Genomic DNA, 24,481 nt, shown 5'->3' with positions numbered 1-24,481 from the left:
TGGAGCTGGGAGCAGAGCCACCAAGTTAAATGAGGGAACACTGTCTCCTCACCCCACTTAGTGCCTAATCTCCCTCTATAGATATAGCCTTAAGCCCTAGAGTATGGGAATGCATCAGAATATCCACTTTTTAAAATTTTGTTTTAGCTCATGGTTTTTGTAGAACAGCATAAAAATCTGCCTCCAATGCTGCACAAACCAGATGGCAAATAAAAATCACCCCATATGCATTTACAATCTCATTAATTTGGCAGTGTGGGGGAAGCAGGGCACACTTATGTATTTTAAATACTTGCGGTTGGCAACATTGCATCCGACCCCCTGCCACTGATCTACGGGGGGAGGGTGAAGCAACCACCCAGTTAAAAGTGGGGGGCAGGGGTGAGACAGCAACCACTCTGCACCCACAACTGGGAGGGGTGGGGGGGACCGGACAATGGCTGCATACGACCCTCTCTTGTGCAGTGGACGTGGCCACTCCCATAGCCCCCACCGGAAGGCGGCTGCCTCTCCCTCCGCCGCGCTCTATGGTAACGGGGGATGAGGGGGAGTACCACTGGCACGTGGCCCACCAGCACCAATAGAAAAGGAACAAACCATCGAGCGAAGATGAGTGCTGGCTAGATATTGCGGGCTCTAAGCCCGTCTCTCTGCTGCCGTCAGCTTGTTGGAGGCAACAGAGTCGTCCCAGCCCCCTAGGGTGGGGGATCGTGTTCAGCTGTCCAGCCCCTCTTACCTGATGCGTCCCTGACCCCCCATTTTATCGCGCTGCTATACCGAGTGTGAGCGGAGATCGGAATTACCTCTAATAGGCCTACGGCGAAGCTTATGCTGGGTACGAGGCCGAGAGGCCAGCCGCCATCTTGGTAAAGGAGAGAGATGTGCGTAACCTGCCAGCATAAGGGTGGCCCCACCCCCACACACCCTTGTCCTGTCAAATCGCCACAGGAATAGCGTGTGCGTCCGCACAGTCAGTTAAGCTCATGCGCTTTTAGGGCTCTTGAGGCGCGCAGGCGCGCATTTATTCTGAGGCTGCCGCTCGAGCTTGCGTCCCTTCGTTGTGAGTCCCCGACTCCGACTTTAGGGCGGGGTCTGCGGAGGCGCGCGCGACTGTAGTTAGCGAGCCTGAGTGGAGAGAGACTCGTAGCGAGTGCGCGAGCCTGAGGAACTGTTGGAAGAGCTTGGTTCCGCGGTCGCTCTGTACAGCCCAGGCTGCCAGGTGAGGGGCGCGGCGGCGGCTCCCGGCTCCCCAGGGGGAAGGGGGGCTCTAGGGCCGCTCAGGGGCGGGCGGTCCAGGGCGAGGAGTCTGGGCTCCGGAGCCAGACGGGCGAGTTTCCTCGCCCCTCCCCCGCCCCCCTTCTTCCCCCATTCGCGGCTTGCAGCTTCCGCGGGGTTAGGCCCCGCAGTGTCCCGTGGTGCTGGTTCCGCGTCCTGCTTTCGGGCCGCTGCCTGGCGATGCTGGAGGGGGGTGAGAATCCCCGGGCGCCGCACTTCCTAGCTGTCCGGTAGCCCCAGCCCGATGTCTCTCAGGGCTTCAGAGATGCAATGCCGGGGACCGCCGGAGGACTCCCTCGTCCCTTCTGCGGTCAGAAGGTAGCCGGCAGGCCGACTTCGCCTTTGCTTGATACCGTCCTCCCCGGTGGGCGAGCGGGAGGAGAGATGGCTGTACGGTTGGGGGAGGTGGGGTTTTTTCTCTTAGCGTTTCAAAATTGAAGGCTAACGTGCTTTTCAAATACTATGCACTTAACACCCCTCGCAGCTTTGGAGAAGCCTTGTGGCTTTCTAGCCGTAGCTGTAGCTACCTAAACTTACTCCTGCAAAAGGTAGTTTGGAAACAGAATGTGTTTCAATTACGCCACTGTGAATTTTCACTGTTTGAATGGATCACTGTCAGCAAAGTTACAGTGTACAGCTTCACACACACAAGTTTACGTGTTTACAATTAAATGTAAGCATTAACTGCTTAGCCTTTAAAATGTAAATTACTTTAGTTCTTCTTGGTCTGTAGAACTAACAGACCTGGTGAAACTCTAGCTGTAGAGGAAAGTTCAGGTCCAGTGGCAACGCAGGGCAGGTTCACAGGCTGTTAGGGGTGGAATTTACTGGGCTGTGGAAGTGAGGGTTGTGAACCAGGTGGGACTAGGACTTAGTGCCAGGGATGGAGCAAAGGAAAGAAGCTAGGGAGCTACAGCTGGAGACTGATGACTATAAGGGTGGAAATTAGAGCTGACCAAAGAGCAGGGTTAAAGAGGTAGCAAAGAGCCTTGCAGCCTAAATGCTCATTACACCAAGTAGAAGAAGATGGAGCAACTATAAGGTTAGAGCTTTCTATGCCACGTGTGAAGTTTTTACAGACAGCATCTAAAGTGTCAGAGAAGCAAGTTACTTATCTTCATCTGCATTTGAAATGAGATCTAACAGTGGCTTAGATGTGATTTAATAGCAATCTATCGTTAACCTAGTTCAAAGTCTGCTCAAACCTCCTCTTTGATCATGCAAGACACATGTATAATGTCTTCCGTAGGGTTTTAGAACAGCTGTAAGGGAAGATCTAGGATGCTCTCAAATTGGAAACTGCTTATGAATTGTATTGCTGCCTGCATGAGAGAACTTAATCACAGTATTAAAACATCTTCCATGCAGTATTCCCTGTTGTGAAAGCTTTCTATGTTGGTTGCCTACAGCAGTGGCTTCCAACCTTTCCAGACTACTGTACCCCTTTCAGAAGAAATCAGACATTAAAAATACAAAAGTGTCCCAGCACACTATTACTGAAAAATTGCTTACTTGTATGGTAAATATGAGAAAGTATAAAAAACAATTGGAATATAAATGTTGTACTTGTATTTCAGTGTATAGTATATAGAGCAGTATAAACAAGTCATTCTAGGAAATTTTAGTTTGTACTAACTTCACTAGTGCTTTTTATGTAGCCTGTTGTAAAACTAAGCAAACATCTAGGTGAGTTGATATGCTCCTTGGAAGACCCTTGCGTACCCCCAGGGGTATGTGTACCCCTGGTTGAGAACCAGTGGCCAACAGGAACCCTAAATGAATAAATGGTTATGCTAGAGAAGCCTAGATTGGACCAGACAGTACAGCGTATCCAATACAAAATAGTGTGATCCTATAACTATAACAGAAAATTCAAGGTGCTTTTGTTTTAAATCCCACCGCTGACATGGACTTGCAGTGTGATCCTGAGTGAAGGACACGGTCCTCTTTCTGCCTCAGTTTCCTTCTCTGTACAATGGAGATAATGAAACTTAACTCAAGGATGTTGAGATTTGATCAGTTAATATTTGAAGTTCTTGAAGATCCATATGGAAGGTAATTCATTGTCTTAAGTAATTCAGTACCCTTGGACCTACTTGCACAGAATTTAAAGAGAAAGTTACTACTAGGTAGAGGTCTTTTAATTTACCTTTTGTGCAGTTTGATATAATGGTAACTCTCCATATTTTTTGTTTAGATTTATAAAATAAGCACCTGTTTGTAATCTCAATTTCACAATGAATATCTCCAGGACTCTTATCTTTAGCAATAAATATACAGATATGTATCAGCAAATGTAAATACCCCTTTCCACCAAGCAGCCATAATAAAATTCCTCCAACCCACAACCTGCGCGCCCCCACACTTCGTGGGTGGAAAGATGGCCCTTGCAGTGTGCCTGGAAAACCAATGTGGTCCTTGGACCAACAGGGAGAAGATTTTCTAAAGTTGAGAACACCCTGCTAGTAACTCCCTTTTTCTTTCTGAGAGTTTGTCATCTGAGCACTGCCTCTGATCCTAGCCACAGCAGTGTAGCTTAAGGAGTCGAAATCTCTTGACTAATATCAAACAATTTAGGACTCGATCGGTTTAAACCAGCTCCTTGAATTCCACTTGGAAACTGATTGTTGACCGTTGATCATTGTCCATAGATCACGGAGCACTGATGTTACATAATTATAGCATGGAACTCCACCTAACAAACACAATGTCATATATTGCACTAGCTTTTATTTCTTAGGCTTTGTCTGCCCTGTACTTTCATTGTTAAAACTTCTGTTGCTCAGAGGTGTGGAAACCCCCATCCCTCCTGAATAACAAAAGTTTTAACGACAAAGTTCTGGTGTGCACGATAGGCAGCTGGTGACCCGGGCATTGTGGAAGCCTAGACCTCAGCTCCTCTGCTTGTGCCCGAAGCTCTGCCCCTCACCCTCCTCGTCTGCACCTCCACTGTAGCCCCAGTCAGCGCAGCGACAGCAGCCCCCAGCCCTGGTGTGCCACCGCAATGGCAGCAGCCAGGGCAAAGGGCTGGGGGGAACTGCAGGAAGGGACCTGGCCTGGAGGCAGGGTGTGGGTGGGGCCATGCTAGGCTGTTTGGGGAGGCACAGCTTCCCACAGCCTACGATTTCCATGCCCATGGTGTGGACAGTGCTTCATCCGTGGAAGCCACTCTCCTGTTGACTAAGATACCGCCCCGCATTAGTGTTTTATTTTATTGTCAGGAGAGCTTTCTCCCATCGACAAAGAGCGACTACGTTGTGTGCCTTACAAGGCGCAGCTGTAGCAGCACATCCGCACTGTTATAAGGTGCATGGTGTAGACATACACTGAAGCCACTCAGGCTGTTTCCTTCACACATGCGCGCACACACACAATGTGTAACAGTAATTCAGTCCTGAAGGCACAGTTAACTGTGGCAGGTAAATTTGCACTCTTCTTGCTACGCAGATAGCAAATTTGGATACATCTGCTTCCTGAAGTCCCTGGTAATAACTAAACTCCCTAGTAAATATTCTATTTTGGTAAACACCGCTTGTTCTTGTGAAAATTACTATTGAACATTTAGTAACCACAAAGGGTCAAGGCCTCTGGTTTTATATCTTGGTTAAGATGACATATTGTAGGCAGTCAGTAGCAATCATCACAGTTCTCTACCTGTCTAGCCATTGTCAGGTTTCAGTTTAAGATATATATTATGGAAGAGATGAGTTTTGGGGGACTTGAAGGAGGATTAGGTGGTGGTTTATGGTTTTTAATTGGAAGCCTCCCCCCCCCTTTAAGGAGTGGCATGGGGGAAGGAATGCAAGTGCTTGGAGAACGAGCAGAAAATTGGGTGATCAAATTTGGCATCAGTGATAGTGAAGGTGGGAGTCAGTCTGGTAGAGTGGGGCTATAAATTATGGAGACTTTTTGTGAGTAAGGACAAGAAGTTAGTTTTTGACATGGTAGATGAAGGGGGAGCTAAAGGAGAAACGGGGGGGAGGAGCTGGCAGAGCTATGAGGCAAAAAGATTTTAGCAGCATTTTAAATGGTAGGATTAGGTTGTAGACATTTTTCAGAGTAGCAGCCGTGTTAGTCTGTATTCACAAAAAGAAAAGGAGTACTTGTGGCACCTTAGAGACTAACCAATTTATTTGAGCATAAGCTTTCATGAGTTACAGCTCACTTCATCGCATATAGCTCACTTCATCGGATGTGATGAAGTGAGCTGTAACTCACGAAAGCTTATGCTCAGATAAATTTGTTAGTCTCTAAGGTGCCACAAGTACTCCTTTTCTTGTTGTAGACATTGTGATTTAGAGAGGAGGAGATGATGATTTTTCTAATTTTGCTTACCCTATCACATTTCAAAGTTCATAGAACATCAGGGTTGGAAGGGACCTTAGGAGGTCATCTAGTCCAACCCCCTGCTCAAAGCAGGGCCAATCCCCAATTTTTGCCCCAGATCCCTAAATGGCCCCCTCAAGGATTGAACTCACAGCCCTGGGTTTAGCAGGCTAATGCTCAAACCACTAAGCTGTCCCTCTCCCCCAAAGAGTTGTTGAACCTCTTCCTTTAATGATTATTTACAGGACACTTAAAAGTGTGGGGGAGGAGAGAAAGCTGTATTTGTCTGAATTCTGAAAATTTTATCTGAATTCTGAAAAGGCAATTTCCTGTAAACTCTAATAGTTTCTTTTAGAGAAACAAGGTAGGTGAGGTCATATCTTTTACTAGTCCAACTTCTGTTGGTATACGATGCAAGCTTTTGAGCTACATAAAGCTCTTCTTTAGATTTTACTTCAGTTGGTTTTTGTAAAAGGTGTAAGCTTTATAATTTTTCCAGATGCAAAAGATTTTTTTTCTTCTCGTATAGTTTGAGTGGAATTTTCTGAAGCACACAGTGTTGGCTTAACTTTGATTCCAATGAATTAAATAAAATTGGAGTTAGGCATTCAGTGTTAATCTTTGAATATGGAGTGAGATTTTCATAACAAAGGTAAAGATAAAAATGGTATTTGACAGGAAATCATTTGAGGTGGTCCAGAAGCTGGGTAATACATGCAAGTAGTTTAGAATGGTCTCTGTCTTGCTCACTGTCAAGAGACCATTAAAATTTGATTGCACAGTGGTGGTTTTAGTAGGTGTTTTGGTCTTCATATTATCCTGTTTGTAACAAACTAAAAAACATTTTGTTCACAGAGTGGCTGACCTTCCATAAGGATGGCCAAGGTAAGAACAGCATTTGTATTTTCATTAATTACAACATAAAAGCATAGTTTTTTATTAAGGTTTTTAGATAGTGCAACCGTTCCTTCATGTGCAATGAATATAAAGTTTTTAGAGTGTGGGATCCACAGTCAAGTGTATAGAATATTTCAAATTTAGAGATGAATGAAAATAAACTTTGAACAGTTTGGTAACAGATGAAATTATGCAAAACACTGTTTATGAAAGTTGTTTCCCTATTGAGGTTATAAAGGGAAACCATGTAGCTTTTTTCCGCTGAGGTAATGTCCCTCACTTGAGCAAACCCTTTACCCCAACTGTACTATTTTGTATTTGAACTTCTCTTCTGCCACTGTGTACCCAGTTTTGCAGTCAGCAATGAACATTCAGGAAAAGGATGAACACCAGTTTAATTGGCTTTTGCCCCAAAAGCAAGCTGGGGGATGGACAGATCCTTTAAGCAAGATTATAAAAGCAACAATAGAGAATTTAAACGAAAAGATCATATAAATGTAACAATCAGCATATAAAATTCAGATTTCTTGTTCCACCCATTTTGTGTCAAAAGTAGAAATCGGAATGGCCCATATTAACCTATTGTCACTGACATAAATTGTGTAAAGTGTTTGAGTAGTATGTTTGGGGAGAATAACCAATATGTCTGAAAACTTTTTCTGCTATTCTTTAATGTTGGATGTGTTTATACATTGTAAATTGAAAATGAAAGTTGAGTCCTTTCCAGAGCACCCTCTAGTTTTCCTTCTGATTTTAATGAACTGATCACAGATTACTTTGAGCTAGAAGGGACACCTGTATTAAGTCAATCCTCTTGCTTTATTATAAGATTTCAAATAGATTATCATCAGATAACAGGTAGCTTTTAATTTTTTTTATTTGTATGTGTCAGAACTGACTAGAAATGTAGAGTTGCAATTTGATTTAGCGTGTGCATAAGTCCCATCCACACAACCACTTTTAAATTGGCGTTAAACACCACACATTTTTAAAAGTAGTTAGTATGATTACTACACAAGCATAGTCTGCTGAGGGTAATATTGAATATAATTTACTATAATTCTTGGAAGGATAGTTGGAATAAACTACACTAGTTGTGAAAACTTTCACTTAGCACAGTTAATCTATTCTGTGTTGTAAAATTGTCTTCAAAATTGTTTAACCATTATGGTAGTGTGAATATAGCTGTAGTGGGTTTCTGCACAACATGTAGTAGTAGTAGTGAGAAACGCATCCCATGAATTTTCAGTTTCATTTAAACTCTTGGAGGAAAAACATGCCATTTATTTTAATCTGGAAATGAAACAGATATAATAAAGCTGTTGCTATCTAATTTGTCAGTGAAAACTTTGATATGTAAATGTTTTTTAGGTTTACATTGTGCATGTGCAGCCAGTCATTTATGTATCTACACTTATAACAATATAATATACAAAAAAGGATTCCTATATTTACTTCAGGCACCTTTTGACAGTTATTTAGAAAAACAATGCAAATAAAATCAGCAGTGAAGTCACAACCAAAACCAAATCATGAATCCTTTCCATTCCCTAAAGCCTGAGTGGAAAAAGTAGGCCTTGCAATGTGTGATACACACCAACAGGTTTGGGTTCTTTCAGACCAAAGGTTGGGGTGTAAGTTCCAAAGGTGAGGGCCTTTTACAGAAAACACTCCTGCCAGCTCCCTCTGTTTTAACTTACGGTGACTCAAACTTGAGTGCCTATTCTGTAGAGAACAGTGTGAGCAATAAAGACTGAAGACTTCAAATATTTTCCCGCTCTGCCTCTAATTTGTAATTACAAGCTTCAGAACTGTCCTCAGTTATTTCAGCCTATAGCATATATAATCTTCTGATTATTTTATTTAGCAACCGCCTGCCCAATTTACCAATCCAGAAACTCCTGGCTATGTTGGATTTGCAAACCTTCCCAACCAGGTTCATCGGAAGTCTGTGAAAAAGGGCTTTGAGTTCACTCTCATGGTGGTTGGTAAGAGAATATTTTTAATAAATTCTTCTAATTAGAATTTAGAAAACTGGGGATTAGGCTGAATGCAATGTAACTTCTTGCGTGAAGGAAGTCTTCATATACTTTATATAGTATCCAGTGGTTCAGTCCTGTATAGTTGTATAGTTTAAAGATGATAATTAAACTCAAGTATACTTCAACGTGTTAATGAGCTAGCTGTTCCACATAAGTAGTAATACATCCAAACATTGTGTGTGGTAGCTAATTCTGTAGGTAAGATTAAGAAGGTCTTCTCACACCTTTTGTACTCATTACTTCCTCCTGTTTTGTCCTTTGGGACTTAAACTTTCTGTGCTTAAATGGGTTTAAAAAAAAAGTTTGAGGAAAAGTCTTATTTTGCTGTTTTGAGTTGGGACAACCTTTTTTTTTTTTTCCCCCTCACATATCCCTATTTGAACCATTTATTGTGCTCAGATAATGCAAAAATGGGTGAACTTTGAAACTCAGCATGTGGCCAGTCAGTGAGTAGTAGTGACTAAGCATGAAGAAAATTGGTGTAGCAATTTTCAAGTTTTAAATGTTCCATCCTTGCACATTTAGTTTTCCATTATTTGTTGTAATCGTAATTGTATTATGCATGCCCAGCAGTGTATGGGAGCTGATACAATTTCACTTGGAAAAAATGTCTGTAGGCATAAAATGATTAACTGTACAATTTTTTTTTAATGTACATTTAAATGGGAAATTGACAGGCCATTAAAATGAGATAGATAACTTTAGTGTTGCATAAGGAATAGCAGAAGAGGTCAAAAGAAACCCTTTCATACCAAACTGACCACCTCATTTGGCTCTGCAATTCAGCAGTCCTCAGACTGTCTCTTCACTCCCCACCAGGCTCCCAAGTCAAGGTTAACTCAAAAAGAAAAGTACTTGTAGCACCTTAGAGACTAACAAATTTATTTGAGCAAGCTTATGCTCAAATAAATTTGTTAGTCTCTAAGGTGCTACAAGTACTTCTTTTCTTTTTGCAGATACAGGCTAACACGGCTGCTACTCTGAAACCTGTCATTATGTAAGGTTAACTCAGACACATTACACTTACGTATCCATGTTACTGTGGAAACCATAACTTTTGAATTTCTGGATTTTGAGCATACTAGTTCTCAACCTTATAATATGTTTACTGAAAAGTGACATTTCAGGGTTCTATCCATCTGTTCCAGACTACCAGTAAAATTGTGGTTTTTAAAAACAAAAACAACCCAACCCAGCAGCCCAATCCCAGATCTGAAAACAAAGCTGTGTTATATCTTTCACACGTCGTTACTAGTAATAAAAACTCCCTTTCATTATTTGCTTCTGTCAGATGTACCTCACTGCAGGAGTTGGCTTGTGAGTCATGGAACTATTTGGTGGTAGAACCGTTAGTGGTTGTTTATGTACCACCTGAGTTGTAATCATTCTAGAGCCCAAGACTTATAAAAGACCACCTCGAATCCATAATTATTTCCTTGTTTTCTGCCAACAGAGCAGCCACAGCATTACGTCTGTCCTGTTTTTGTAGCTTACAGTTGAATGCTAGGAAAGCTTTGCTTTTCACATTTTATTAGAATAATTCATGAGAGCCTGCTTGCATTACCTAGAGTGAGAATTCAAAAAAATTTTAAATCAGTTATACTGTATTGAATGTCTGTTCCTTGCTAGTTTGGGTTTTCATCAGCTCTGCTGGCTTTGTTTTGGATAAAATCTTTACAGGATACATTTAAACAGCTTTTATATAAAATGTCAGTTTACTTTCTAAAACTTTATCTGCTAAGAAACCCCAATTCTCAAATTATTTATTTTTAACCTTTTTTGAAGTCTACTATTCTGTAATCCAAAACATTTAAACAATTAAGAGAACTATAAACACACTTTCTCTGCTGCAGCTAAATTTAATTCCCAGCACTCTGTGACATCAGCTGAAAATACAACTATGTAAAGTGGCTTTGGCATAGAGCCACGTATAAATTATTAAACAAAACAACCCAGTGTCTGCTCCATTCAAAAACAAATTCATGTATGGAAAAGAGACAACATTAGTAAAGGAGAAGACACTTATTTGAAAGTTTCTGTGTGGGATAGCAATGCTTACTGTATGTTACCTATCTGCCAATAGTTTTAAGGTATAAATAAAGATATTTGAGGAGAAAAATTAGGGAAAACAACTTCATTGAAATGCATTGTATTAGGAGAGTTTGGATGATACTTTGCTAACCTAGAGGGGCAGTAGATGTGAGTTAAAAATAAATTACTCAAAATTCTGATTATTTCAGTAATTTGGCCTGAATGTGTCTATCTTCTGTTCAGATATGTATAGGTAAACAAAGAGGGGGTTTAACTTTTTCTTCTGTTGTGAATCATATTTAATGTCTTTATTCTTTTGACCTATAATCTTATTCTTTAAAGTCAAATGTCTTCATTCCCAGGAAACTGGGATGGGATGGGATAAATTTTCTTAAAAGCTGTGTATGCTGATATGGTTCTGACCATAATTCTCCCTATTTCAATGACAGCTTCCATTATTGCTTGTCCAACTTATCCAAGTGTAGACAAATTGGCTGATGCATGAAAATGCAAGTTGACATTTATATTATTCTGGCTGCTTGGCCATGTTAAACCAAAAGGAAGCTTGTGTTAATTGACCAATTTAAGGTTTCCAGCACTAAACTACTGCCTTGTCTAGGTTTGGGATTAGCCCCAAATTCATTAATTGGTGGTCAGTTGCCAGTGTAGCTGCACTTATTCAAACTTTTAAAGTAGATAAGGAAAACTGTGGCTTGTTTTGGTGTGGAGCTTAGCCCAGTTTCAAGCAGTAGTAAACTCCATCAATAAAAATCATGGCTTTCTTGTTGCATGAAACTGTTCAGCCAGCAAGCTCCATTCCTGAATCAGCTGATTGTAGGAACTGGTTGTAATTTTTCAGTTTGAAAAATGGCCATTTTTCTAAAACATTTGACCACCTATTTAGCTGGTTGGGTTTTTCATTTTGTTATAGGTTTTTAATTTTCATTTTGGTCTTCATATTCAGTCATCACATTTGTGTTTGATCAGTGTCATTGGTCATATAGCCCAGGGGGATTGACAGGCCCATCTTTCGCTCTTTTTTCATTTTTATTTTTATTTTTTTTTGTTCAGTTCTGTTGATCAGTTTAATGAAGAACAGGATCTTTGACAAATCAGTTGGATACATTGTCAAAGATCCTCCCCACCACCTCCCCCTTTGAAACAGTTTGGCTACATCAGAAGCTGAGCAGTTTGACAGAGGTCAGGGTCTTCATCAAAGCAAATGGCTAAAGTGTCAAAGATCCTGGTCTTCAACTATGTAGCCATTCCGTTGTTGAAGATCCTTTTTGTCTGATGCAACATAAATGCCCTGAACTAGCAAACCTATTAATCACACATTGTGTTAGCCTTCAATTACAGGAAACATTATTCGGTGCATATGCCAAAAGGTAGTGTTGTACACCACTCTGTAACAGTTTCAAAAGACTTCTGCATACCATATCAGACAATATAAGTAGCAGATATAATTGTTTTCCATTGGCTAACCACAGCACAAAGATTTGATTGTGATGTATACCAGTAACATTTTTTTTCAATCAGTGACAGTTATTAAATAATCCCAGATGTACTTCAAACTCTTACTATATGCAAAAATTTCACTACAACTTTTAGTTTAAAAGCTACAGGAGACTGAAAAATCATAAGACTCAGACTGTGAATTTAAGGTCAATTAAAAAATTAGAGCTCTAACAGATTTACATGTAAGTCTTCAAATATCAAGCTTTACTTAGAGCTTATGTGCTAAAAATTTGGAATATATAAAATGAACTCCTGCTTTAAGCGCATAATAGTGGCCTGACTATATCATTACCACTCCATGTCAGTTTAATCCACAATTTGAAAGACTTGGTTACATTTAACTTAAGAAAAATATCTATAATCAGATGTTATATATCATTTCTGAAAGGTTAATTATGTAGAACGTATTTATGATCAGCATATTTTCAAAATGAATCATAGGTGAATCTGGATTGGGAAAATCTACTCTAATAAACAGCCTGTTCTTGACAGATCTCTACCCAGAAAGGATAATCCCAGGAGCAGCCGGTAAACATTTTTATTTCCTAATGTCTCTTCAGTGTGAATGAACATAACATAAGAATGGCCCTACTGGGTCAGACCAAAGGTCCATCTAGCCCAGTATCCTGTCTTCCGACAGAGGCCAATGACTGGTGCCCCAGAGGGAATGAACGGAACAGGTAATCATCAAGTGATCCATTCCCTATCACGCATTTCCAGCTTCTGGCAAACAGAGGCTAGGGACACCATCCCTCCCCATCCTGGCTTATAGCCATTGACGGACCTATTCTCCATGAATTTATCTAGTTCTTTTTTGAACCCTGTTGTAGTCTTGGCCGAGAGTGGCCAACCTGAGCCTGAGAAGGAGCTAGAATTTACCAATGTACATGGCCAAAGAGCCACAGCAATATGTCAGCAGCCCCCCTTCAGTTCCCCACCCTGCTCCCAGTGTCTACCACCCACTGACCACCCTGCCGATCAGCGCCTCCCCCTCCCTCCTCGCACCTCCCGATCAGCTGTTTTGTGGCGTGCAGGAGGCTCTGGGGGAGGAGTGAGGGCACGACAGGCTCAGGGGTGGGCTCAGGAAGGGTTGGAGTGGGGACAGGGCCTATGGCAGAGCCAGGGGTTGAGCAGTGAGAGCCCGCCCTGTCACATTGGAAAGTTGGCACCTGTAGTTTCAGCCCCAGAGTCAGTGCCTATACAAAGAGCCATATATTAACTTCTGAAGAGCCGCTCCGGAGCCACAGGTTGGCCACCCCTGGTCTTGGCTTTCGCAATATCCTCTGGCAGAGTTCCACAGGTTGACTGCATTGTGTGAAGAAATACTTCCTTTTGTTTGTTTTAAACCTGCTGCCTATTTTTATTTGGTGACCCTTAGCTCTCATGTTATGAGAAGGAGTAAATAACACTTTCTCCACGCCAGTCATGATTTTATAGACCTCAATCATATCCACCCTTAGTCGTCTCTTCCAAATATGGTTGCATATTTGTGCTAGTGTAGCTGCGATAGGCATTTGTGACTGGAATACTGCAAACAGTATTCAAACTGCATTGGCTGGAGAGCCCTACTTGCTTATTATCTACTTTATGCGTGCTAGGGAGGCAGTACACTTCACCCCAGGAAACATGAGCCCTTTGCATCTGTTAATGAGCCCATGTGGTCAAGTGAGGAATGATGATGAATAGTACCAAAGAGTCTGCTTAGTTCTTTTTGGAAAAAAATGCCTTCATGGCACAGGAAGAAGGGAGGACAGAAGTCTTTTTGAAAATAAAGTCAACTTGAACAAAGATGCAGAAAATTCTCATAATACCTCCCTTAGCACTACAAAAGTGATTTCCACCCCTTCTTGTCAACTGTTGAGAATAGCCCACTTCCACCTTACTTGAATTGGCTCATTAGCACTGACCCCCACACACACTTGGTAAGGCAACTCCCATCTTTTCATACGCTGTGTATGTATACCTCCCTATTGTATTTTCCACTCCATGCATCTGATGAAGTGAGGTTTAGCCCACGAAAGCATATGCCCAAATAAATTTGTTAGTCTCTAAGGCGCCACAAGGACTCCTCGTTTTTGCTGATGCAGACTAACATGGCTATCACTCTGAAACCTCCCTTAGAGAAATTCTAAGTATAGGCATCACTTGGCTTCTTGCCTTGATAGACACACTGCTAATTTTCTTTATTTTTTTCTGCACATGCTTCCACTGAGTGTGCATAATTTATCTGTCCTGCATTCTCATTTGTCACACACCTGCCACATTTCTGCCAAAGGAATTTGAAGCTGTTAATGGATATTTTTTGTTTCCCTCTTCTGGGAATCTTCTCTTTTTTTTTTTTTTTTTTTTTTGGGTGGGGGGTGTTCTTTTTGCATTGCAGTTCCACTGCTTTCTTGTTGAGTGACTCATTTTCATTAGCTAAGCATGTCATGTGGCATGTCTGTCATTTTCTTCCAACAATGGAAAAGAACCTTCCCTATAAAAATAAAAGTACTCCGAAAGCTACTGTCTGTTTCTCATTCTATCTAAACTCATCCTGCCTGGCTTTCTGCTACAGATTTAAAGAAACAGTACACATCCTCAGATGTCTTGAAAAAACGCTTCTATGGAAAATTTTGTGTCTGCTTCTGATGTCATGTGACCCCAAGAATAAGGTTATTAGTAGAGAGAGCCTCTTAAATGGTTCCACTTGCTGGATATTCTTGATCTAGCCTTAGAATTAACTAAATTTATGAGATTTCTTTTTAAGATCAAGTTTGCTGTTTTATAGAAAAAATTGAAAGGACTGTGCAGATTGAAGCTTCAACAGTTGAAATCGAGGAAAGGGGTGTTAAGCTCCGTTTGACAGTTGTAGATACACCAGGTTATGGTGATGCCATCAATTGCCGAGACTGGTATGTATATAAAGGGTTTATTGACCTATAGAAAAGAGGATTTACGTCTCCCTTTGGATTCTTTGAAGTTCATTCTCATACTCTTTTCTCAGGACTAAATCGCTGAAGTGCAGGTACATTGTGCGCCTAGCACAATCACAGAAATGTAGGGTTGGAAGAGATCTTTGGAGGTCATCCAAGCCCATTCCCCTGTGTTGGGGCAGGACCAAGTATACCTAGACTATCTCTGATAAGTGTGTGTCTAACTTAAAAACCTCCGTTGCTGGGGATTCCACAATCTTCCCTTGGTAACCGATTCCAGTACTTAACTATATTTTGTGTTAAAGTTTTCCTTAAAATGTAAACTAAATCTCCCGAGCTTCAGGTTAAGCCCATTACTACTTGTCCTACCTTCAGTGAACATGGACAGCAATTGATCAGTGTCCTTTATAACTCCCCTTAATATATCTGAAGATTATCAGCCCCCCCCTCATTTTTTCTTTCCCCCCCCCCTCCGAGGCTAAACATGCCAGGTTTTTAACTTTTCCTCCTAGGTTTTCTAAACCTTTTGTCGTTTTTGTTGCTCTTCTCTACTCTCTCCAATTTGTCCATATCTACCTTAAAGTGTTGTGCCCAGAACAGAACACAGTACTCCAACTGAGACTTCACTAGTGTGAGTAGAACAGGACAATTACCTCCTGTTTCTGACATACTGCACTCCTGTTAACAACCCCCACCCGGAATAGTAGCTTTTTTTTTTTTTTTTTTTTGCAACTGTGTCACCTTGTCGGCTTATATTCAATTTGTGATCCACTCTCACCCCCAAGTTATTTTGTACAGAACTATTGTCTAGCCAGTTGTTTTTTATTTGATTTTTCCTTTTAGTGTAGTAGTTTGCACTTGTCTTTATTGACTTTCAACTTGTTGATTTCAGACCAGCTCTCCAGTTTGTCAAGGTTGTTCAGAATTCTAATCCTGTCCTCCAAAGGATTTGTACCCCTCCCAGCTTGGTGTCCTCCACAAATTTTATAAGCATGCTCTCCATTCCATTATCCAAGTCATTAATGAAAATATTGAATAGTACCGCAGCCCAGAACTTTTCACTGGGGGTAACCCATGCAGTGTACCCACTAGATACATCCTCCCAGTCTGGCAATGAGTCATTGATACTGAGTGTGTTTTTTTTTCAACCAGTTATGCACCCCTTCCCTATAGTAGTTCCATCTAAACCACGTGGCAGTTAACGTACCAGTAATGGCACATTTAGGTACTATATTAAAACATAAAAGGCAGTTTGTTGTAACATAAATACTTTTATAATTCAGTTATTGTATCTTTCTACTAATTTATGTATTTGAAGTGTTGAATCTGAAACATGACTTAGCGGAAAGACAGGCTTGCTTTATTGCTTTGAAGGGATCTCATTTGGGTGTGTTTTTAAAAATCCTTATTTTTACAAATCGATCGTGTATGTTCCAGACCAATAGGATAAAGAGTATTTTAGCACTCTGATAAAATTACTCTTCTGTAGTGCCCAGTGTTTTGCACAGTCCTTGATAATCATGAACTCTTGCCAGATATGATACCTTAGCATTTGCTTGAGTCATGATAACAAGGAGTCCGGTGGCACCTTAAAGACAAACAGATTTATTTGGGCATAAGCGTTTGTGGGTAAAAAACCACTTCAGGTATATGGAGAAGTGTTTTTTTACCCTTGAAAGCTTATGCCCAAATAAATCTGTTAGTCTTTAGTTGCCACTAGACTCCTTGTTGTTTTCTGTGGATACAGACTAACACGGCTACCCCCTGATACTTGACTCATGATGTTATACTTGCCTTTAAAGTTCTGGGCATGCGGTATATTGGAGTGAATTAAATCAGCACTACTTTTTGTTGTGTGGGGGGTTATAACTCTTTATAAAATTTATATGCATGATGAGATTTTAGCAAGAATATTGAAGTTTTTATAAAACTACAATACTGGAAGAAAATCTTGCCTTGCTTCTTTAGGAAAAATCTGCATTTTACAGAGTAACTTATATAACTTAATTACAAAATAAAAGCTGGTGAGTAACTAGGGTGACTGCTGGTGACTTTCAAGGACCTGTTAAAGGAATTAACTTATTCAGATTTATTAAACTATTGTAAGAGTGCCCATCCATGATCTCTGCATGCCCATGACAGTCTTAAAGATGCACTAATAAATAGACCTGTCACTTACTTTAGATCAAATAACCCAGCAACAAAATATAGGAAATTAATTGACGTTCCCCACACAATCCTTCATAAATAGGGTGAAATTCCTTTTATTCTCTGTTCTGAGCTTTGTCATCTAATTCCAATTTTGTTTTCATGCTTTTTAAGGTGAACAGGGAATTTGCAAGGCTTTAAGTGAGCTATAGTGCAGCCCATTATGTACTCTTTCTAATTGAAAATGACTAAGATGGGAAGTGGGACTTGGATCATAGATAGCAGCAAGCAGTTCAGCAGAATTTAATTAGAAAATGGTTCATACCATCTTTTTTTGGGTACAAAATGTTCAAATTCCTCTCTCTTACAGAAAGTGATGAACTACCATGTCTGCAGATGTGCTGGAGATACAAAAGAAAAAGCCCACATCTTGATTTGTCTTAACTCAGGCCTTGCCTACACTAAAGGGAAAAGTCAATCTAAGCTATGCAATTTGAGTTACATAAATAACATAACTCAAATCAACATAGCTTAGATCTTACTGTGGGTTCCACGCTATGCAACATCGATGGGAGACGCTGTGCTGTCTACTCCCCCTACTCTGCTCTGTCCGTATAGAAGTTGACCGGAGAGTGATCTGCGGTCAATTTAGTGGGTCTTCACTAGAACCGCTAAATCGACCACCAATGCATTGACCACCACTCATGGATCCCCCAGTAAGTGTAGACAAGCCCTCGGTCAAGCCTCTTGCCTCCCAAGTTTCATATGCTAAGTGTAATCGCCTCACATTCAGACTTTCAAAAATAAACAAAAAGTCCTCTCTAAAAGGTACTGGAGAGAAATGATAAGCAATTCCCTGGCAAACATTTTTAAGATACAGTTAAAGGTAAAGATAAACAAGAAATAAAAATATTTATTTTTGAGTTTTAAATTAAATTGTCAGATTTCTACATACAACTTTAACTGATCTATTGCTGGTCAAATATCTTATGGGTGAAATCAAGAAGATTCAAATATGGTTTACTGCAGCCAATACATACTCTGGAGTGTGCCTCAGGTAGATTAGGGTTCTTTGACTTACAGTGGAAAGATGACCATAAGACACTGTCTGGACTGTATGTAGAGGTAAGACTTGCAGAAGTGTTGTTTCTTGCTGCTGTTAAGTGAATGAAGTGGACAAAGGCTGATGTAGCTAGTCCACCCCTCAGATATGGAATTAGAAGGAAGTTTGGTTGGGTCTATAGGTTCTCTTGCAAGAGCAGAGACCGTTTGGACAGGCAATATAATGTATATGCAAGGGGGCAGACAATAATAGCAGCTCCAGTACTGCTTTCCTACCTCTGAGCATATATCATATCCATGTTAAAAGCAGGCATAAATGCTAGTGCAGATCTGTTGTGGAACAGATGTAGTCTTAAATCTTGTATAAGTGACTTAAAGCTGAGCTTTATTTCTTACGAAAATTTAAGTAAATGTCAGTCCATAAATATAACTGGAATTTCTCAAAGCCCCTTCATGGGCACTAGTAATTACTCTCCATAAGTACTTATGTTTATAGTTATGTATGCCAACATTTTAGACTGTATAGCCACCACACGGTTTTACAGAACTGATATTTATGATCAAATAAACTGATTGCTTATGACATAGATGTGATAAGCAATTGGATGCATTTTCTCAGATCTGTTGCATCGCAGTTCAACAGGCCTGCTACTACACCACCAAAGCTGACTTATTTTTTTTTCCCCAAACTGAGTTGGAACGTTTAAGTCAAGAGTATCTTGAACATCTGTTTAATATTAACCCAAGAGGAAATCTCAGGAGAAAGTCACTAGAGGAATAAATATAGTACTGATTTTTTCACTACCCTTGTGCATTTTCTATATATATAATCATTAAAGCAGGAGTTTGACTTGCCTAATGTCCAAGAGTGTATACTATTGTGGTCTCCAATCTTGTTAGCTTATCTTATTTTCACGGCCCCAGTACTTGCTTGATATTGGGGGGTAGATATTAGGTTGGCTGGTTAAGAGATAACTTGGTGGTTTATTTTTTCTTTGAAAAAATACTATAAAACCCCCCTTCAGAATATGGAGTGTGAGCATCTAAATGGTCAGCATAGCTGTATTAATCCACATGTTTCTTACAGTTTTAAGACCATAATTTCTTATACTGATGAGCAGTTTGAGCGGTATCTGCATGATGAGAGTGGCTTGAACAGGCGGCATATTGTAGATAACCGGGTACACTGTTGCTTCTACTTTGTTTCACCATTTGGTCATGGGTAAGTATCAATGCACTTTATTTTATATTTTATTTTATTTTACTTTTTTTTTTTTTTGGACAACTTTTACTCTAAGAGTTTTTGCTCACTAAGTTTTGAAAAACAAGACAGATCATATAGAAACCGTTACATATCACTATTAGAGGTGGTGAATTTACCCTTTTGGGGAGAAGTAGGGGACGTTTAGGATGACAATCTAGAATTGTTGAAAATGGAAACTTTTTAATAATTGTTAGAAAAAACCTCATCTTTATAAGATTGTGCGTGTGTTCATTTTAGTGTAAAAATAAGTTAGGCATTTAAATACCTGACACTCTTTTAAATTTCAACGTTATTTTTAGTCTTAAACCCTTGGATGTTGAGTTTATGAAGGCCATACACAACAAAGTGAATATTGTACCTGTAATTGCAAAAGCTGATACACTTACTCTGAAGGAACGGGAAAGGCTGAAGAAAAGGGTAAGTTCTAATTTTGTTTGTGTTAATGTTGGCTACTAGTAACCCTAGTGTAGGTGAGCAGGGAGACTTCAGCCAAGAAAAGTGCTGTTCTCCCACATGACACTGTACAGGCATGGTGTACTGTGGTTTAAAATTTGCCAGAAAACACAGACAGTCTTTGGCATCCTGAGGATTCTGATTCTTGATTTGACTGGGGGTATTATTCTTTTTTTAAATTCAGCAATGGTCATCTGTCAGTGGGAGCGGCGATTTGACTGTATTGCGGTACAAATCGGCTGTAATATCCGGCCAAGCCTAAGAAGGATTGGACCTGTTTCTTTCACTTTGGGTCAGATTGGCTATGCACACTAGTTTTAAATTATAAAATGAATTTTGAAATGTTGGGGCTGACTGATGGAAGCAATGGATTAACATAAGAACATAAACATTAGCACTAGCAAACAAGCTTATTTAAAGTAGGTGACTCCATTATCATTTAAATACTTAACTGTTTAAATGTGTTTTAAGTATAAAAATCATACCCCTAAGATATGTTATCGCTTTCTTTATGTGTTGACACCCCCTACACCCACTGCTTGGTACCAGTTTATTCCACCCCTTCTTAGACACAGTGTCAGATCCTTATAGCCTTGAAGAGCTTTTATGTTTTACTCTTTAATTTTTAAATCAAGCAATAGGTGATTATACCTGTTTGAGTTTTACAATGCAAAGTGTAATTAACTTGTTAAAGAGGCCCTGGTGACCCAACAACCACTCTTAAATTGAAAACTTCCACTCATTCTGTAAATCCTTTCAACTTGTTTCCTGAAGTCTGGTCAGTGAGTTAATTACACTTGGCTTTGAAATACAGGTACTGCTAGAATTTTGCAAAAATCAGCTCTTAATTGAGGGAGGGGAAGAAATCAGCATAGAAGGCCAGTCTTTAAACTCGTGGCCCCATATCTCTGCAAAGCTTTCCCCTAAGTTTCTTATGTTTTACTTTGCTTTGAAAATGTAACTGGGAGCAATAAGCCGTTCCAAGTTGAGTTGTTTTGAAGTAAATCTCTGATTTCCCCCTGCTTCCCCCCCACCCCCGAAATTCAGAATCATACTGGGTTTTTTCCCCTCTTTACTTTTATTTGACTTTTAAAATATATATATATATATATAGTCTTTAACAATAAACATGGTACAACTTAATTCATGGATGCTACAATTTTCCTTGTAAACAGTATCCATCATGTTTGGACTATTGTTGACTGTGGTGAGAAAGCATTTTCACTCTACACTATTTATAGGTAAACTGAAATGTATGTTGTTTAAATGTGGCTACACATGACTGTTTCGAATTTCATCTGTTTAGTGCCAGATTGAATCCAGGAGTTAGGTCCGTTACCTTACTCCTTCATATACAACATGTCTTTTTTTCTTCCCTCCCCTCATGGATGGAGTGGTTCCATCATTCAGCTCTTCAATTTTCAGTGAATCTTCTGAGCTAAAAAGGAGAGAAATCTTTTCTCCACTCCAGCCCAGAAGAGAATAAGTCTGCTCACTGTCTTGGAGGGAGTGTTTGTCTGTTTATATCAGTGGCTTCCAAATTGTGATCCATGAACCACCAGTAGCCCACCCAAAGCTAGTTCTTGCATCATGCTGACTCTCCCTGGTTTCCTGCTGCTACATCATACTGACCACTAAAAATATATGGCAAGGCAACATTAAGAAAGTCAGTAATTGCTGTAGTTGCCACAGAGATTCTATCACCAGTGGGAGAGGAGTGTCAATGAGACACTCTCATAGTGACAGGTTTCAGAGTAGCAGCCGTGTTAGTCTGTATTCGCAAGAAGAAAAGGAGTACTTGTGGCACCTTAGAGACTAACCAATTTATCTGAGCATAAGCTTTCGTGAGCTACAGCTCACTTCATCGGATGCATCCAATGAAGTGAGCTGTAGCTCACGAAAGCTTATGCTCAGATAAATTGGTTAGTTTCTAAGGTGCCACAAGTACTCCTTTTCTTTTCTCATAGTGTGGCTCATGTCTTAGTAGAGTGAGGTTGAGAACTCCAAGCATATTTTTACTCTGTAATTCTTGACCCCATCTGCCCAGAAAGTGTAAAAATTGATATAAAAACTAAAATACATTTGCTCACAAATTACTATTCAGTTAGTGACTTCTCCCTATGGAAAATTCTCTCCAGCACAACTCATCATGAAGGTGGCAGTCTCCATACCATAAAACAAATGTGATTTGTTTTTTTATATATATAATATTTATATACATTTTGCTATGCAGTCATGGAAGGTGAAAAGTTTTCTTCTAAAGCAAAAGTTAACACTTAGGATATGCTGGCTACAGCTAGCCTAAGGCTATGTCTACACTACACAGCTCTTAGCAACATAGCAGTATCACCACAGCCGTGCTGTTAAGTCGCGCAGTGTAGCCGCTGTTCATTGGCTGTCCTGCCAACAAAAAACTTCTACCCTTCCCCCCGAACGAGCGGCGTTCGCATTGTTGGCAGGGCTAGGAGAGTGCTCCTGCCGACAACACGCTGTTCACACTGGCACTTGCCCCGGCAAAACTTTTGTCCTTTGCAAGGGTGGGTTTAAACACCTGAAAAACAAAAAAAAATTTGCAAAAAGAAAAGGAGTACTTGTGGCACCTTAGAGACTAACCAATTTATTTGAGCATGAGCTTTCGTGAGCTACAGCTCATGCTCAAATAAATTGGTTAGTCTCTAAGGTGCCACAAGTACTCCTTTTCTTTTTGCGAATACAGACTAACACGGCTGTTCTGAAAAAAAAATGTCGTTCAATTGCCAGTGTAGACATAGCTTGAGAGAGGGATATTAAATGTGGAAGGGGATATTGCACTTGCATTAGTTTTAAACAAATTTTATAAACAAACTTTAGAGATTACTATTTTTATACTCACTTCATAATCTCAAAATGACATTGTAGCAGTGATAAAACACAATAGTGAGTTAATTGCAAAGGCTTATGCCTCACTATGAACAATTGCTACATTAATCAGTGCTATCATTTTTGGGGTAAATTTATGTGTATCTCTCTACAATGTAAACCTGAATTCTCCAAGAAAGTGACAGGAATTTTCCAAAACGCTAACATGGTGGAGTTGGAAGGAACAGAATTGTCATTTGTCTCAAATTTGAGAGAAAGATTTGTATGTTATGATAGGATTAAGTAATTTTTGTCAGTGTTTAGAACAACTCAGGATAACTAAAAGTCAGTTTACAGTAAGTCTCTCCAATTATGGCCTTTATTTTAAAACACACACAAATTAGGCAAGTAATTAAGACTTCTAAAAATCTAGACTTTCTTTGGACATGGTTCTTGCGCAATTAGTTTACCTTGAAAGTTAAAGGATTGACTTGTGTATATTACCTTCATTCCTGATGTACTCTTTCAGATTCTGGATGAAATTGAACAACATGGCATCAAGATTTATCACCTGCCCGATGCAGAATCAGATGAGGATGAAGATTTTAAAGAACAGACCAGGCTCCTGAAGGTAGGAATAGTTTTTAGATTAGACATAGTTGTGATGGATACAGCTCTTGAGCTAGAAGTGGTATATCCTGTTTTACCAGACTTTCCAAGGTGAATATATAATTTTAAAACAAGACCTGGATTCTGTTCCAGGCTTTGCCACTGACCTGCTGTCTGACCTCAGGTAAGTCACTTTAACTCTGTGCCCAAGTTTCCACATCTGAAAAATGGGGATAATGATGCTTGCCATTCATTGTAAATTATTTTGAGAATTATAGACGAAAAGTACTACACAAAGCTTATTGCTTTTTTTCTGCAATTTCTAGTGAAACTGATTACTGGTTCTAGTTTGGTTCTAGTTCATTCTTGGTGACTCTTGATTTTTTTTTTTTCAGGTCAGTATCCCATTTTGTGTAGTGGGATCCAATCAGTTGATTGAAGCCAAAGGTAAAAAAGTTAGAGGTCGTCTCTATCCATGGGGTGTAGTTGAAGTGGAGAATCCAGAACACAACGACTTCCTGAAGCTGAGAACCATGCTAATGTAAGACTATTACACTTCTAACAAAACTTAATCTTGTGTTCAAACCTCTTTCTTAGGATACAAGAGGTAGTACTGTCATCCTTTTGTCAAAGTCTCAAGAACCTCAAGATTGAGCAGCACTCCCTACATATTAAAAGTGCAATCAAAATATCTGCACAGAACTAAAACCTACAAAAAGTTAATAGCATTTTCTCGTGCCTTGTTGCTCAGCAGTCCTATTTGGGGGACCTACCACCATCAAAAGCTGAGCCTGGTTTTAAGGTTTGCATTTCAGAGTCTAGGGCCTGCTAGATCTGTTAAAAAGTCAATTTAAGTTTAAACTGGTTCAAAACCCTGTGCGGACACTTATTTTGATAAGTGTTTTTGGTTGAAAGTTAAACCTGTTCCCAGTCACCTTAAGTTGACACTGAAAGAAGTGTCCACACTGGAGTTTATACTGGTTTAAATTCACACCTTGGGTGTGTCATTTTCCTCATGTAGAGAAGACCTAAGAAAGCTAATGGGGTAGCCCATTATGTTGCCATACACTTGACCATGTAAGTGAGTTCTTAGTTTGGCCTGT

At 40.0% G+C, this 24,481-nt stretch overlaps 2 protein-coding genes across 15 annotated transcripts in view; one reads left to right on the top strand and one right to left on the bottom strand.

Moving 5' to 3' along the window:
* The window catches only part of HDLBP (high density lipoprotein binding protein), a 91,406-nt gene extending 90,494 nt beyond the window's left edge, over positions 1-912 (bottom strand). Inside the window, exon 1 of the mRNA XM_073360450.1 lies at positions 804-912. The gene's annotated coding sequence lies outside the window, so the exon portion shown is untranslated. The remainder of the gene's footprint in view (positions 1-803) is intronic.
* SEPTIN2 (septin 2) overlaps positions 886-24,481 on the top strand; it is a 111,846-nt gene continuing 88,250 nt past the window's right edge. For 6 of the 14 annotated variants that reach the window (XR_012160861.1, XR_012160860.1, XM_073360461.1 and 3 more), the window contains exons 1-9: positions 888-1,219; positions 6,457-6,486; positions 8,366-8,486; positions 12,531-12,617; positions 14,860-14,983; positions 19,302-19,436; positions 19,778-19,895; positions 23,299-23,400; positions 23,774-23,919. Coding sequence is in view for 6 of the 14 variants with exons in the window: in XM_073360461.1 (XP_073216562.1) it covers positions 6,478-6,486; positions 8,366-8,486; positions 12,531-12,617; positions 14,860-14,983; positions 19,302-19,436; positions 19,778-19,895; positions 23,299-23,400; positions 23,774-23,919 (842 nt within the window). In the remaining 8 variants the exon portion in view is untranslated. Of the gene's footprint in view, positions 1,220-1,547; positions 1,594-3,193; positions 3,331-6,456; positions 6,487-8,365; positions 8,487-12,530; positions 12,618-14,859; positions 14,984-19,301; positions 19,437-19,777; positions 19,896-23,298; positions 23,401-23,773; positions 23,920-24,481 lie in introns of those variants that run through there. The other 8 variants (XM_073360463.1, XM_073360464.1, XR_012160864.1 and 5 more) reach the window with 7 other exon arrangements.

Source organism: Lepidochelys kempii, chromosome 9, assembly GCF_965140265.1.
Source record: "Lepidochelys kempii isolate rLepKem1 chromosome 9, rLepKem1.hap2, whole genome shotgun sequence".
Taxonomy (NCBI): domain Eukaryota; kingdom Metazoa; phylum Chordata; order Testudines; family Cheloniidae; genus Lepidochelys; species Lepidochelys kempii.
This window is presented reverse-complemented; position numbering and strand designations above follow the sequence as displayed.